The sequence below is a fragment of the Acinonyx jubatus genome, chromosome A1 (assembly GCF_027475565.1).
Source record: "Acinonyx jubatus isolate Ajub_Pintada_27869175 chromosome A1, VMU_Ajub_asm_v1.0, whole genome shotgun sequence".
NCBI lineage: Eukaryota > Metazoa > Chordata > Mammalia > Carnivora > Felidae > Acinonyx > Acinonyx jubatus.
The window spans coordinates 5,788,412-5,803,239 of NC_069380.1; the positions used below are offsets into that span (position 1 = coordinate 5,788,412).

The 14,828-nt window shown below is 36.0% G+C and overlaps 1 protein-coding gene across 9 annotated transcripts in view; it reads right to left on the bottom strand.

Annotated features, from left to right (window-relative positions):
- Window positions 1–14,828, bottom strand: part of LOC106985516 (phospholipid-transporting ATPase IB-like) — a 213,921-nt gene that overhangs the window by 35,534 nt on the left and 163,559 nt on the right. For 8 of the 9 annotated variants that reach the window (XM_027064576.2, XM_053209405.1, XM_027064577.2 and 5 more), the window contains 3 exons: window positions 8,060–8,121; window positions 5,096–5,152; window positions 2,457–2,564 (listed from right to left, as the gene is read on the bottom strand). In XM_027064576.2, the coding sequence (XP_026920377.1) occupies window positions 2,457–2,564; window positions 5,096–5,152; window positions 8,060–8,121 (227 nt within the window). The remainder of the gene's footprint in view (window positions 1–2,456; window positions 2,565–5,095; window positions 5,153–8,059; window positions 8,122–14,828) is intronic. The other variant, XM_053209494.1, reaches the window with a different exon arrangement.

Below are 14,828 nucleotides of genomic sequence, written 5' to 3' on the forward strand. Positions count from 1 at the left end.
TGCCAAACTGCTTTCCAAAGCATTTTACATTTTTTTATTAAAAAAAATTTTTTTAAACATTTATTTATTTTTGAAAGGCAGAGAGAGACACAGAACACCAGCGGGGGAGGGGCAGAGAGAGAAGGAGACACGGAATCTGAAGCAGGCTCCAGGTTCTGAGCTGTCAGCACAGAGCCGGAGAAAGCGTTTTACGTTCTTATGCGCAGCATATGAGGGTGGCAGTTGCTTTGCATCCTCAGGGACACTTGGTGTTGACATTTTTATAGTTGCAGCCATTCTCATAGTTGTGTGCTGCTGTCTCAGTTTAATCTGTATTTATCTCATAACTAATGATGTTAAGCATCTTTTCTTTTCCTTTGTTATTCATATGTATTCTTTGGTGAAGTATCTATTTGAATATTTTGACCATTGTATAATTTGGTCATTTGATCTTTATTATTTCCTTTCTTCTCAGTTTGGGTTTCATTTGTCCTTTTTCTAGTTTCTTAACATGGAAGCTAGAGCTGATATTTGAGAACCTTCTTTTTTACAGACATGATTATGGTGCTAAAAATTTCCCTCTAAGTAATGCATCAGCTACATCCTATAAATTTTGATATGTCATGTTTTCATTTTCAGAGTTCATAATGCTCAGTTTCCTCTTTGACATATAAATGAAGTGTGTCTGTTGCCCTTAACTCCTGGATTCACTCTTAAACAGCGAATGTGCGGGGTGAGACTTTCAGAGACCCAGCAGAAAAGAGATGGCAGGTTGAAAAACCAAGCAAAGACGTGGCACCCACCCAGTGCTGGGGAGACAGAGATTGTAGTTTAAGCCTTGCCAAATGGGAATGCCCTTGGTAAACATTCGGGGTCTTCCTGAGATCCCAGAAAAGCCATGGCCTAGATGTAAATGCCTCAAATTAGAAGAAAGTACTACCTACACCATGGAAATAATAACTACCATGGCCTCAAGGGAAAACAAAACTTCAAACAACCCTTGACCGTATCAAAGTGTTTCCCTGATACTGTGCTTCTCACTTCTCTATGGCTGCCTCTTCTTGAGGGTTTTGTCCCTCAAGTCCAGGCATTTCAGCAGCCTAGGACTCTGAATTCTACCTCCCAGTAGAATCACTCCCAGTAAGATCACTGGGAGTGATCCAGTGATCTTCCCAGTAAGATCACTGCATTAACTTTGGGCTTTTTTTCTTGCACTACAAGCTAAGAAATGCTCATAGGGAAGGAGCCAGGGTAAAGAAGGAAAGGATGGAAAAGGCTTCCCTTTTTTTCAAGAATCATTCCCTCGAGTATTATCTCTGTTCATTTCTAGCCAGTGTCTTCAAACAATTCTTATATCTTGTTTAGTTTTCAGAGTTGTTTTTGTCAGGTTCATCCAATCCTGGCCACTTGGTCATGGCTAAAACAAGAAGTCTCTTAAAATTCTTATTTCCTGGGAAGTGGGCTGCCATGATCCAGGGGTACAAGGGTCATCTCCCATTTCCACAGAGAAAGACAGGAGTGTGAAGGATGACTGTGTGGTAGACAGACCACTGGGATTGAACCGGACAACTCTGGACCTGTGTTTCTCCATTTGGCAAGTGAATAACTTTGGACCAAGGCTACCTCTAGTCCTAACATCATAATTCTGTGGTCCATTTTGTAAGCATCATAGGCCTATTCCCCATAATAGGTATAGACAAAGTAGAATTTATAAATATGTAAACAATTGTAAAAGTCTAAAAATTATATCACCTCTGAGGTTTAACATAAGTGAAATAAAAGTTTCTAATATTTAGAAGCTGGAGCTTCTGGAGGTCCAAGGAATGTCCATTCTGGTTAAACATTTCAAATAAAAATAGTTTCTTAGTTGCCATACATACCTTATAAAAAGTACCTAATAATTTAAGCATATAGCACATTAACATGAAAAATATAACTACGATATTAGCTATTTTAGATGATTGTGATTATACCTTTTATCAGTTAGTTACAAAAAAATAACAATTTTGGAAACCATAGCTAAGTAATTTTGAAGTTTGAAGTAATGCGATTTCGATGAAACAATATTATAACTAAAACTTCAACCAGAATTTAGTTGAGTCACCAGCTATTTCTAATTGTATTGATTTCATCTTTTCTTTCCAAATTACTTTGAAAGTAGATAGCAGACTGTTGTTATTTAAAAAAAAAATTGTTTTAATGTTTATTTATTTTTGAGACAGAGACAGAGCATGAATGGGGGAGGGGCAGAGAGAGAGGGAGACACAGAAATGGAAACAGGATCCAGCCTCCGAGCTGTCAGCACAGAGCCCGACGCGGGGCTCGAACTCACGGACCGTGAGATCATGACCTGAGCTGAAGTCGGACGCTTAACCGACCGAGCCACCCAGGCGCCCCACAGACTGTTATTATTAACAAACATAAGTTTTCATGAGGAATGTAAAGCATACTCACCACTGACAGTTAATAGAACTGACCTGTCCTGTCATTTCAGGAGCAACAGGAATGGTGGGCCATAAGAAAGAGTAAATTGCAAAAAACACCAGCCATATAATTATGCTTCCCCAAATTGCCAGATGATTAAACTGCAGAAAGAAAAATATTGCAGAAACCCTTCAGCCTTTTCCATTTAAAGGGAAGAAATTATTTAACTCTATCAACTGTCCGGGCCGTATGTTCTCATGTGAAGAAAATGACAGTCTTTTGATTTCTTGACACTTGAGCTTTCCTTTCTAACATCCTTCTCAGATAAAGTTTGAACAGAAATCATTGAGAGGGGTAAAAATTCGACCTTATCATATCTGTCCTGCATGAATAATTCTGGGAAAATGGCAGAAGTTGTGATTCTTTGACTGAAACTGGAGGGTTTTCTGTGCATATAAAGTCCCTATGTCAGTCAGATCAAGGTAATCTTGGGTGAAGGATCACTGTCTGTGCCTGGGGCTAGAAACTGCCAAATTCTTAATGGTAAATGATAAGAAGGCAGGTCCTTCTGTTGATCTGATCTGTTGCCTTGTATGATTTGTGTTAGCAGAGGAATTGTAATGACAACGAGTAGGAGACCTGTGCTCTAAACCTGGTCGTACTGGGTACCTCAGAGTTATCATCTATGCATACATCAGTGATTCGCTAGATGAGATAATTTCTTTTTTTTCAATATATGAAATTTATTGTCATATTGGTTTCCATACGACACCCAGTGCTCATCCCAAAAGATGCCCTCTTCAATACCCATCACCCACCCTCCCCTCCCTCCCACCCCCCATCAACCCTCAGTTTGTTAGATGAGATAATTTCTTAAGGGTTCAAGTGCTGTCATCCTAGTAGGTACTGCTCATTGCTTAATCCTATCTGAACAAAAAAATATGGAGGGAAAAACCCCAATCTGCTGTTTATTAGAGTATTTATTGTTACTTGTTTATGAGTCACTTTCAAAGGCAGTTTTTTACACTCTTTGGAAATCATCTCTTACTCAAAGGATTTCTCTCTTGTGGTCACGTAGGAGATGATGGAGAAGAGAATCCGCTCAAGAGTGTGAGCTTTAAACTCTTCTAACACTTGAGTGCATTTCCGTGTAACCATTCCCTTAGAGTTGGCATAAACATGAGCTGCAATGTGAGGCATTCTGTGTGGCTTGGATCCCAGGTGGGTTTCTGTCGGGACCATCCCCTGGGGGACAGCAGTAAGCCACCATTGCTGCTCTAAGATATATTCTGTTATCTCTGCCCTGGCTCCTTCTCTGTACCTAAATAGTGGCTTGCAGAATCTTCTTCCCCAGTGAAGAAGCACAAGCTCCCTCCTGGACTCTCCACACAGGGCAGAGCAGCCTGTGACCAAACGGGAGAACTAGTCCCTTTTCTTTGCTGCCCTAATCCCCAGGCTCCTTCCTGGCCAACATGTGAGCTGGAGGGCAGGAGCCTGGGAGCTTGTGGGCCAGAAGAGACCTCTGTGTTTTGTTAAGTCTGCTTTGGCCTTGAAACGATGCCGTATTCATAAATGAGATTCACCGTATGTGGACAGTGTAAGGTCATCGTGGATCTAAGAAACATTCATACTGCAGGGAATTTAATAACAATTAAAAGGAGGAATAGAAAATAATTGCTTGTTTATGTTACATTAATGCAGTATAGTACCACATTTACAAGTGGTGTGCCTTATGAATTGCTAATAAAATAATTTTTGTTCGGCACACTTCAGTCCCACCTTTATGTTGATGTTCAGTTGGGGACAGTAGCAGTGAGAACTGTGTTGATTACACTGGCGCAGAAACTCATGATATGCTACATGATCTTAGCTTTCCAAAAGTGACAGGCCGGTTAAAATTCATTTTCTGTCATAAACTTTTGAGTGCAGCTTGGAAAACAACTTATTTATAGGTGTATATGTACCTACATATAGATTCACTTAAATTACTGATCAGTTTATAAAAACATTCTACGTGTCAGAAGTTCCACTTTTAATAATATCCTAGGGAAATTATTACTCGTGTCTGTAAATACACAAGTACATCTGTGTTCATAACAGTACTGATTATATATCATTTACAGTAACGAAGTTAAAAAACAATTATTCTAAAAATATAAATAATAAGTCTCCAAGTGATAAAATATTATACAGTCATTAAATGAGGTATAAATGTTAAAGATATGGAAAAATGTTAAAGATCTAGTGTCTAGTGAAAAAAAGCAAATCATAAACTGTTAGGTACATTAGAATTCTATTTTTATGAAAAATAAACAAATAAAACAAAGACTGAAAAAATAGAAACCAAAATGTCCATGTCATTGACATTGAAACGTATAAGCAATTTTTATTTCTTTCCTTTTCTGTATTCGCTAAATTTTCTATTATAGTTCTGTACTTGGATAATAATAATTAAGGATCTCAATATCATGATAAATTGAATCTATTTAAGATATAAGGCAGGGAAATGAATTTTTAAAAACATTAGATGGCTAACATGCCATCATCAGCTTAAATCATCATTTCAATATGCAAAACAAAAGAAGGTAAGATATGAAGAACAGAGCAAGATGCTTATTTTCTAAAGTTTAAAAAGTAAATCAACATGCAAACAACTCTACTGGATTGAGGAACTACCCTGAAGAATACTCACTTTATTCCAAGATAGTGTCTCTAAACCAGCTTTCAGACAAACAGTAACAACTACATACTGTGCAAAGAGATGGAAAGGGGAAATAGATTGGGAAAATGTATTAAAATTTCCATTAGGGTCCACATCACCCCACTCCCTCCCTGACTCCCCCGACCCCCCTTCTCCATGTCCAGTGAACTCTGGTGCCATAGTTGCTAATTGCTTTACTAGCTTTTAATTAAGGAGAGAATGTATGGCCTCTCAATAAGTGCTTCATATTTAGAAGCCCTTCAACATATGACAAAAGCCATGCTTCTATCATGAGCTCATATTTACATTCTTTATAAATGGAATGGAAGATTTCTTTCTGATTAGAAATCCAAGTGCCATCGATAAAAAGCACAGTTGAACGAGGGAGATTGAAATCGGCTTATTCTTGGCCTTTTGCATTTGGACATATACATACTTTAGAAATAGCTCATCAGGCATCTGGCGCTTTTGATTGGGATTACAGTAAATCTATAAATCAATTTGAGGACAGCTGACTTCCTTTATAGTATTGAGTATTCCAATTAATGAGCATGGTATATTTCTCCATTTAGACGTTCTTAATGTTTCCAATCAAGTCTTAATAATTTTCCTCAGAAGTCATGGATGTTATTTGTTAGATTTATTCATGTTTTTCCTATTTTTGATACAATGGTAAAATAGTATATAAATTTTTTATTTTCCAAATATTTATTGTTGGTATATTGAAATAGAATTTATTTTTTAAATATTGGCCAATATCCAGCAAGCTGCCAGCCTCTCTTAGTAACTGTAATATTTTATCTGTAGAATTTTTTTGTTTTCTGTGTGCACACTTGTGTCATCTATGGTTGAAAACCAGCTTTTCCCCTTTCAACGTCTTGTGCTCCTCCCCTTATCTTACTCCTCCATGATGGCGAAGAAAGGTGGGAAAACCAAGCAACTTTCTTACTTTTCATCTATTCTTAATCTCAAAAAAAAAAAAAAAAAAGCTTTCAGTGTTCCATTAAGTATGATTTTGTCACAATGTGGGTTCCTGTGCAGCAATAGACGTGTGATACACTCGGTGTTTAAATTCCTGCTTTTGAAGCAGACTTGATGTCCACTCTTCTCGCTCTAGACTCAGCATTGCAGCTAGCCTGCATCGTCCCATCTAAGCTTCTCCAAAACCTTAAAGGTGGCAAGGCACTGGCCCCTACCTACCACTCCAAGTTCGTCTTTGCCATTATCCTGAGCCTCCCTTGCCCGCCACACAGTTTGCACTGTGCTTTAGTCCCACTGGCCTTCTTTCATTCCCTGAGAGCATCAAGGCAGACTCTACTTCCCTGGAGGTTTACTCCATTCCTCCAGCTGCTCTGTTTTGGCTTAGTGCTTCCTCCAACTCACTGGCACTGGGAACAGCATGTCAGGAAAGCTGGATCAGTGATGTCACCATGCTGACCCTGCCAACTCTCCCATTTCTCCCCTGACATCTCATTTTGAGGTTTTTAGCATTGGTGCAGTCCCCTCTACTTCTTTGGTTGCTGTGCTGAGTTGATTTTGCCGTAGTTTGTTGTTGCTGGTTTTACTGTATATATTCATTTTTTATCTTAGGAGGTTGAGATTCCTTTATATCAATTTACTCGGGCATCTTAACAAGGAATATCTTTTATGTTTGTATGCATGCATGTCTATATGTGAGGAGGTCTGAAAAGAAGGAAATTTACTATATGCGTATGTCCAAATAAATAAGAAAATACTACCTAACCTCATTTGATGTTTAGGAAGATATAACACAGAGTTAAAAGCCACGCCCATTATCATGAAGTAATAACGACAACCAGCTAAAGTGAAAAGAGGCAATATGCCAATAAATTGCTTCTTACGTAGAAGAAAACATGAGGAAAAACATGGTTTGTGGTTTTGTTGTTCCAACATGTGTCGTTAAATGAAAAAAAAAAAACCAAACATGCAGAGGAATATGTTTCCACTTGCAGACCAAAAGAATAACATACAACATTGTGAATAAGACACAAAACTCAGAAGCCATAAAGAAAAATATCAATACATTTAACTACATAAAACCAACATGCAGAATACATGCATGACAAAAATGGCATGAAAAATAATACGCAAAACTGGAAATACATTTATGTAACAAATATGGGGGAAAAATTAACATCCTTAACACACAAATATCTACTACTAATAATAAAAAGACCAACAACCCTGTAGGACAATTGGTAAAGTAATTCAACAAACTTTTATACACACACATACAAAAGAAATGAAAGGGTTTTTTTTACTTCATGCAAATATGCTATCCTCAAAGCAAAAACTGCAATAGAATACCATTTTACCTACTAGATCAAAAAGTGTGGTAAGACTACCGCCAGTGGGGGCGGTAAATATGTGGGGTCACCTAGGGAAGTGACAATGAGTCTGGATTGTGTATAGACCTAACTGTGACTCATGTTCTCATGACTGTGTACAACCTTTTTGGGGGATAATTTAGTAATAATTTCCAAGATTCACAGTACTCTCTGATCCAGCCAGTTACACTTCTAGAAATTTATCCTACAGATCTACCTACCCATGGGCATAAAGAATAGACTGCAACACTGTTCATAATGGCAAAGGACCCAGAACAATCTTTCCACTAATAGGAGACTAGTTAAATACCATCACGCAGGTACGCTGTGTAGTGAAGAAACAAGATATAAAAGAGCATCTCCCTACTTGTACAAAAGAAGAGAGGATAATATACATTAGGTACATGTATTTCACATTCCTACAAATTACATATGTGTGTGTATATATACACACACACAACACACATGCATATGCAACCACTGTTCCTCCTTGGAAAAAGTATGGGAGCATGAGGGAGATTTAAAACCTATGGAATTCTTACAATGCTTGAAATTTTCAATTAAAAACTTTCTAGAAAAAGCGATTGAATCATATGGGTAATCTTACCGTATAAATGAAATTTCCAAGAAACAAATAGTCTGTAGTGTAACCCCCTTGTAAGACCATATCTGAAAAATGAAAAAGTCATTTATTTATTTTTATAGAGTTTTAAACATAGATTTGAATTTATTTTTACCAAAGGTACCCATATTGGCCACCAAAAATGTTTCTCAATTATTGGTCATATTTCTAAAGTGACAACGATGCTCGCTTCGCCTGTCGTTGGGACACTTTTCCATTTCTCACTCCAAAGATATATTAAGCAACAAATGAATCAATAAATTGTAAGGAGCACATGAATGTGATTATTAAACCTAGTTTCACATGCAAATAAGCCAAATGGGAAACCGAAAGTCCAATCCAATGAGTGACGCTGGAAAACAAGACTGGGGTCTTAAGGATTTTGAAATAACACCTTTGACACTATTCCTCTTCCAGGATTACTAAAATAATAAGCCTAACAGGTAACTTAAATTTACAATGGAATTTCATAGTCTCTTCAATTATTGCTAGGTCTGCTATAACTTATGAATTTCATTCTGTATAAAGAGTCAAAACTATCTCAAGATTAGGATGATTTTTTTCACTTATTTTCACTTTTTATTTTTTTTAATATTTATTTTTAAGAAAGAGAGAGAGACAGAGCATGAGTGGGGGAGGGGCAGAGAGGAGAAGACACAGAATCAGAAGCAGGCTCCAGGCTCTGAGCTGTCAGCACAGAGCCCGACGCGGGGCTCGAACCCAGGAACCGCGAGATCATCATTACCTGAGCCGAAGTCGGACGCTTAACTGACTGAGTCGCTCAGGTGCCCCTTATTTTCCCTTTTTAAAATTCTCGAATATATACTGGTGCTTCTGGTCCGGTTGATATGGAAATATTGGGGTGCAAATCCCTGATCTTAATACCAATTCAGAAGCTCACTCATTCCATTTTCTCCTGATTAAGAACTCACTAAAAATACACAAGGCTCATACCCTTTCTTAAAATTATCTGCAGTGGAATATTAGGGCATCTCATTGACAGAACCTATAGGTAAATATGAGGGGTCACCTAGGGAAGTGACAATGAGTCTGGATTGTGTATAGACCTAACTTGGTGAGTTTTATTGGGAATGGGGTGACAGTATAGATGAGAACAATCTTTTAACTGCCTAGAAACAGGGAGAAAACTGCAAAAAAAGGGGAAAAAAGGCCATATTGACTTATGTTATCCAACTGCATATTCACAAAGGGAAAAGAGAAAGGGAAGCTTTGTTGGGTCACCAGGGAAACTTCCACTATGCACATGGTGATGTGAAACAGAGATTCTTTTCCTTCTGGATACTGTACAAAATCAATGATGCAAATAGAGAAAACCTCCACAGAATCTTTGTCGGGGTAACTAGGAGACAAAAACAAAATCCACAATCTCAGAAAGCTAATTAGGGTTTCAAAGCAGCTAAGGTGAGCACAGAAGCTGTGCTCGGTAAGTGATAGTAAAAGCTCCAGGGTAGAGCAAATTCCAAGCTGGCTGAGGGCAGCAGACCTCAGAAAATATCGGCAAAAATACTCTCCTTGAAAGAAACTTCTTCCAGTAGCTGGGAAAGAAAAATCTGGTTTCTTGAGGAATAATACAAAAGTAGCAGGCACAGCATCAATGAAAAGAGACTGTAGGGAAAAAGGCAGGATATTCTATTCTACGTGATTTATATGGTTATTATCTACTATACTATACTGTACATCTGTGTAATGTATAAAATATGTTTGAAAATGGTTTGAAAGCAAATAAATAGAAGATCAGCAAAACTTATTAGATGATGTATACTCACCAAGGAATTTTGGAAAAGAAAAAACTATTTTACCCAGCTAACAAAGAAATGATTGGAGAAGCCAGAGCAAAAAAGGCTCCTTGTGAGCATTTGATATGTTAATTGTAGAATTAAAATGAAGAAAGCAAAACCAAAAACAAACATAGTGTTAGAATAATCAATATGATTGTAGTTATTCAGCGCCCAGACAATGTGGAAATGATGATAATTCATACAATATCTGAGGGCATATGTGAATGAGATGGGAAGTAGAGTAAGTTTGCAGATTGTCTCAACTATAATTAGGAGTCAAATAAGAACATTCAAAGCTAACAATCAAGTAATGGAATTATAAGTTCATATAAAGTGTAAAGGAGATAATGGGATGCTAGAGGAAAGGGAAGGGAAATGGAAGGATGGGAAACAAAATTTTTTCATACTTGGAAACAAATGGATTTGTCCAAAGAAAGAGAGCAATGTCTATTAAACTTACAATAAAAATAAGCATAAGAACAAAAATCCAAACCTTCCTGAATACCAGAAGACAATACACAAGGAACTCACAAAGAAATCAACCGCATAATTAAAGATTAGAAAAAATATATTAAAACAGGAAATGTGAAGTCTAATGAGATATTGCAAAGAAAACCTATTTTTTTGAAAAAAAAAAACTACTCTCTGATTATATCTCAAGAACAAAACAGTTCTATACTGTATACAAGCAACAGGCCTTAAAAAAAAAGTAATTCATAAAGTTTGAAAAGCAAATTACAGGAAAGGAAAATACAAATTAAAAGCATAAAACATGGTATTAATATTAATTAAGAAATTGAGGGTGAAGAGAATTAAACAAGCACTTTATAATGCCAAATGGTACAAACTGCAATGAATGTGAAACAACTTGGAGTAGTGGAAGAACAAATAACATTTCTAAACCATAAACTATGAGAAATTAAAAGGGAAACAAATATTTTAGTAGGAGAAGACTTTCACTCACCTTTCTCAGTACATGACAGACCAGTGACAAGAAAATTAGCAAGACCAGGACTCTACCTGCCACCCATAAAGAAGTAACAGTACTTCTCCTCTTGCTATAGTCAATTAGATAACTGGATGGGGGGCACCTGGGTGGCTCATTCGGTTAAGCGTCCAACTCTTGATTTCGGCTCAGGTCATGGTCTCATAGTCATGAGATGGAGCCCTGCTTTGGGCTCTGCACTAAGCATAGAGCCTGCTTGGGATTCTCTCTCTGTCTCTCTCTGTCTCTTTCTCTCTGTCTCTGTCTCTGACTCTCTTTCTCCCTCTGCCCCCTCCCCTGATTATGTATGCGCTCTCTTTCCAAAGAAAGAAAGAAAGAAAGAACGAGAATTGGACGAAACATATGAAATAATTTCTTCATACATTGGGTAAAAAGCAGCACCGGACTGTGATCCCCGAGAGAAGGGTAAAGAGACCCACTACCCTTGCTTCTTACCTGGAGGCAATTTCTGGTCTGTGCAGGGAGGAAGAGCCCAAAGATGGGTCAACACTTTGGCTAAGTTATGAGACAGAGATTGGACCTTAAAGAGGTGGCTGGAATTTGTAGAAATGAACACTGGAAATGAGGGAACTATGCAGAGAATGAGCTCCAGAAATTCTTTGGCTGAATGCCAATCTGTATATGTGTACTGAGAAATTTCACAAGGCCACCAACGAGCAGTTACTGTGGGAAACCAAGTTACCACAGAACTGCGAGTCAAAACTTGCCAGATCTAATATAGAGCTAGAAATTACTCTTATTTCCATGGGTCAAAGTAAAGAGACCTTATTCAATATATGAAGCATTCAGTAGACACCCAAGAAGAGATAACCCTTGTATAGGAACTAAATTACTTAAGTAAAAGATACTCTAGACTCACTTGAAGAAGAAGAAAAACAAATCTTAGAATGATCAAACTATTCATAGGGAATGTAACTTCCTGTAAAACCAAAGTCCAAGTATTTAAATGTATACAACAGAAAACATTCAACAGCATAAAATTCACAATGTCCAGCACCCATTATAAAATTGCAGTCTATGAAGAAGCAAAACTTTGAACCATAGCCAGGAGAAAATCGGCCATAGAATCAATAGAAAAAAAACAGATACTGCAGTGAATTAGCAGAAAAATCTTTAAGATAGCTATTACAATTACACTCAGTCATGTGAAAGAAAGCAATGAGAGAAAGATGTAAAGAAGAACTAATTAATATTTCTAAAGATGAAGAGTATTAACACATGAAGGGAAAATGTCACTGAATTATTATTAACCTCAGAGAGGCGGCTAAATAAAAGACCCAGTGAACTTGGGCACGGCAAAAGAAACCAAAAATGAACCAAAGAGAGAACAAAGATGGTATAAATGAACAGAGATGTGGGAAATATCAAGAGTTCCAATAGATGTGTGGTTGAAGTCCCAGAAAAAAAGGAAAGAGTGAGAGAAAAATATGTATAAAAAGAAATGATCAAATTTTTCCCTATTTGATGGAATCTATAAATCAACAGACCCCAAGAGCAATCTCAAGAAGGATAAATGCAAATAAAACAACACCAAAACATGTCAGTATCAAATTGCTGACAATCAGCAATGAAGAGAAAAATCTATAGACTACACAAAAATAGAAAACATAATACATGAAGAGAAACAAATAGGAAAAATATCAGACTTTCCAATGAAATAGTGCAAATCAGAAGACAGCAAACATTTTTCAAGTGTTGAAGAAAATAAACTTCCAATCTAGAATTCTGTACACAGAAAATTTTTTTCAAAATTGAAGGCAAAAGTATTTTGAGAAATAAAATTTGAAAGAATATCCATTTCCTTTAAATTTAAAAAGAATTTAAATTATCTTTAGATGCTTATGTTAGAAAAGGAGGTTACAAAATCAATGACCTAATCTTCCAACTTCAACAAGTTGGAAAGGAGCAAATTAAATCTCAGTTAAATAGAAGGGAAAGGAATAATAAAAGTAGAAATTAATACAATAGGAAAAAGACAAACAGTATATAAAATCAGTGAGACCAAAGTTGGTCTTTTGAAACTATCTATAAAGTTATCTAGGTGCACTGATCACCACAAAAAAAGAGAATTCAAAATTACCAATGTCAGTAATGAAAGAGAGAATTATCAGTAGTTATCAGTATGGGTATCACACATAATAAGGGAATACTATAAACAAATGTATGTCGATAAAGGTGACAACTTGGATGAAAATTTAAAATTCCTTGAAAGATACAAATTAACAAAATAGATTCAATAAAAAAAAACCCTGACCATCCTTATATTTAATAATAAGATTAACTTCATAATTAAAAACTTTCCCGGGGCTTCATCAGTAAATTCTCTCAAATATTTATGGAAGAAATAATGCTAATCTTAAACTTTTTCAGAAAATAGAGACAAGGGAAACACTGCCCAAATCAAGAAGCAAGAACTACGCTGATTCAAAATCCAGACCAAGAATACTATGGGTTAAGTCAGACAAATATCTCTCATAAACTTAAGTACAAAATCCTTAGCAAATATAAACAAATCAAATCTGAAAATAATCACCTTAAGAGATGCATTTAAAAATAATTTGATCGAATCCAAAATCTGTTCACAATAAACAGCTTCAGCAAACTAGAAATTAAAAGAAACTTCCTAAACATGCTAATGGACATCTATGGAAAAGCTAATATCATAATTAATGGTAAAAGGAATTTTTCTTCTTAATATTAGGGAAAAAAACAAACATGTCCACACCTACCACTTCTGTTTAAAATTGTTTTGAAGGTCATGGAGTGTGCATTAGTGCAAGAAGAAAGGAAAGGAAAAGAAGAAATAAACCTCTCTTTATTCACAATGTGGTATGTATAGAAAATACTAAAAAGGCAAAAAGCAGTTACTAGGAAAATTAGTGAATTTAGCAAGATCACAGGGTGCAAGTTATTATAAGAAATAAAATGTATTTCTATATGGTAACAATGAAAAGTTGGAAAATAAGACATAAAAATACCACTTACAGTAGCATCCAAAACTTGCATAGTGATGGATAAGTTTAACAAAAGATGTGCAAAGACTGTACATTAAAAACTACAACAAATTCCTAGGAGAAATTAAAGACAACTTAAATCATTGGAGAGATATACTATGTTCATGAACTTGAAAACTTGATAATGTTAAGATGTCACTTCTCCTGAAGGTAATCTGTAGACTAAATTGCAATCCAAATCTCAGTATTTTTAATTAGAATTTCAACTGATTTTAACAATTTTTATTGAGATTCAAAGGACTTAGAATAGCCAGAAATTTTTCAGAGAAGTTATATTACCTGGGTCAGGATTTAAATATGAAGTATAATTATCAAGACAATATGGTCTAAGAATAGATTTATGTCAGTGAAACATAGAGATTCCAGATACAGATCCATTCATGCAGCTTCAAAGATGCCAACATAATTCCATGGGAAAAGCACAATCTTTTCAACAAAAGGTGCTGGAACAACTGGCCATCAATAGGCAAAAGATAAATCTCAACTCTTACATCAATCCATAGACAAAAATTAAGATCAGAAAACTGAAAAACAAACTTCTAAAAGAAAACAGTATTAAGTCTTTGTAATCTTGCGGTGGGCAAAGGTTTCTTAGGATAAAAACAAAAAAAAAACACAGACCATAAAAGTGTTTGATAAATTGGACCTAAATTTAAAACTTCTGACTTTAACAATATTAAGAAAATTAATCAAGCCATAGATTAAGGTATAAAATTCCAGTGTATACATGACAAAGGACTCTTACCCAGAAAGAACACTAGCAACTCTGTGGGACAACTACAACAATTCAATTAAAAAATGGGTAAAGTACTTGGAAAAAAAAAACTCCCTCAGAGGAGGTATACAAATGGCAAAGAATCACATGAGGAGATGCTCTATATCATTAGTCATCAGAAAAATGCAAAATAACATCACAAAGAGCTAGTGTATAATAT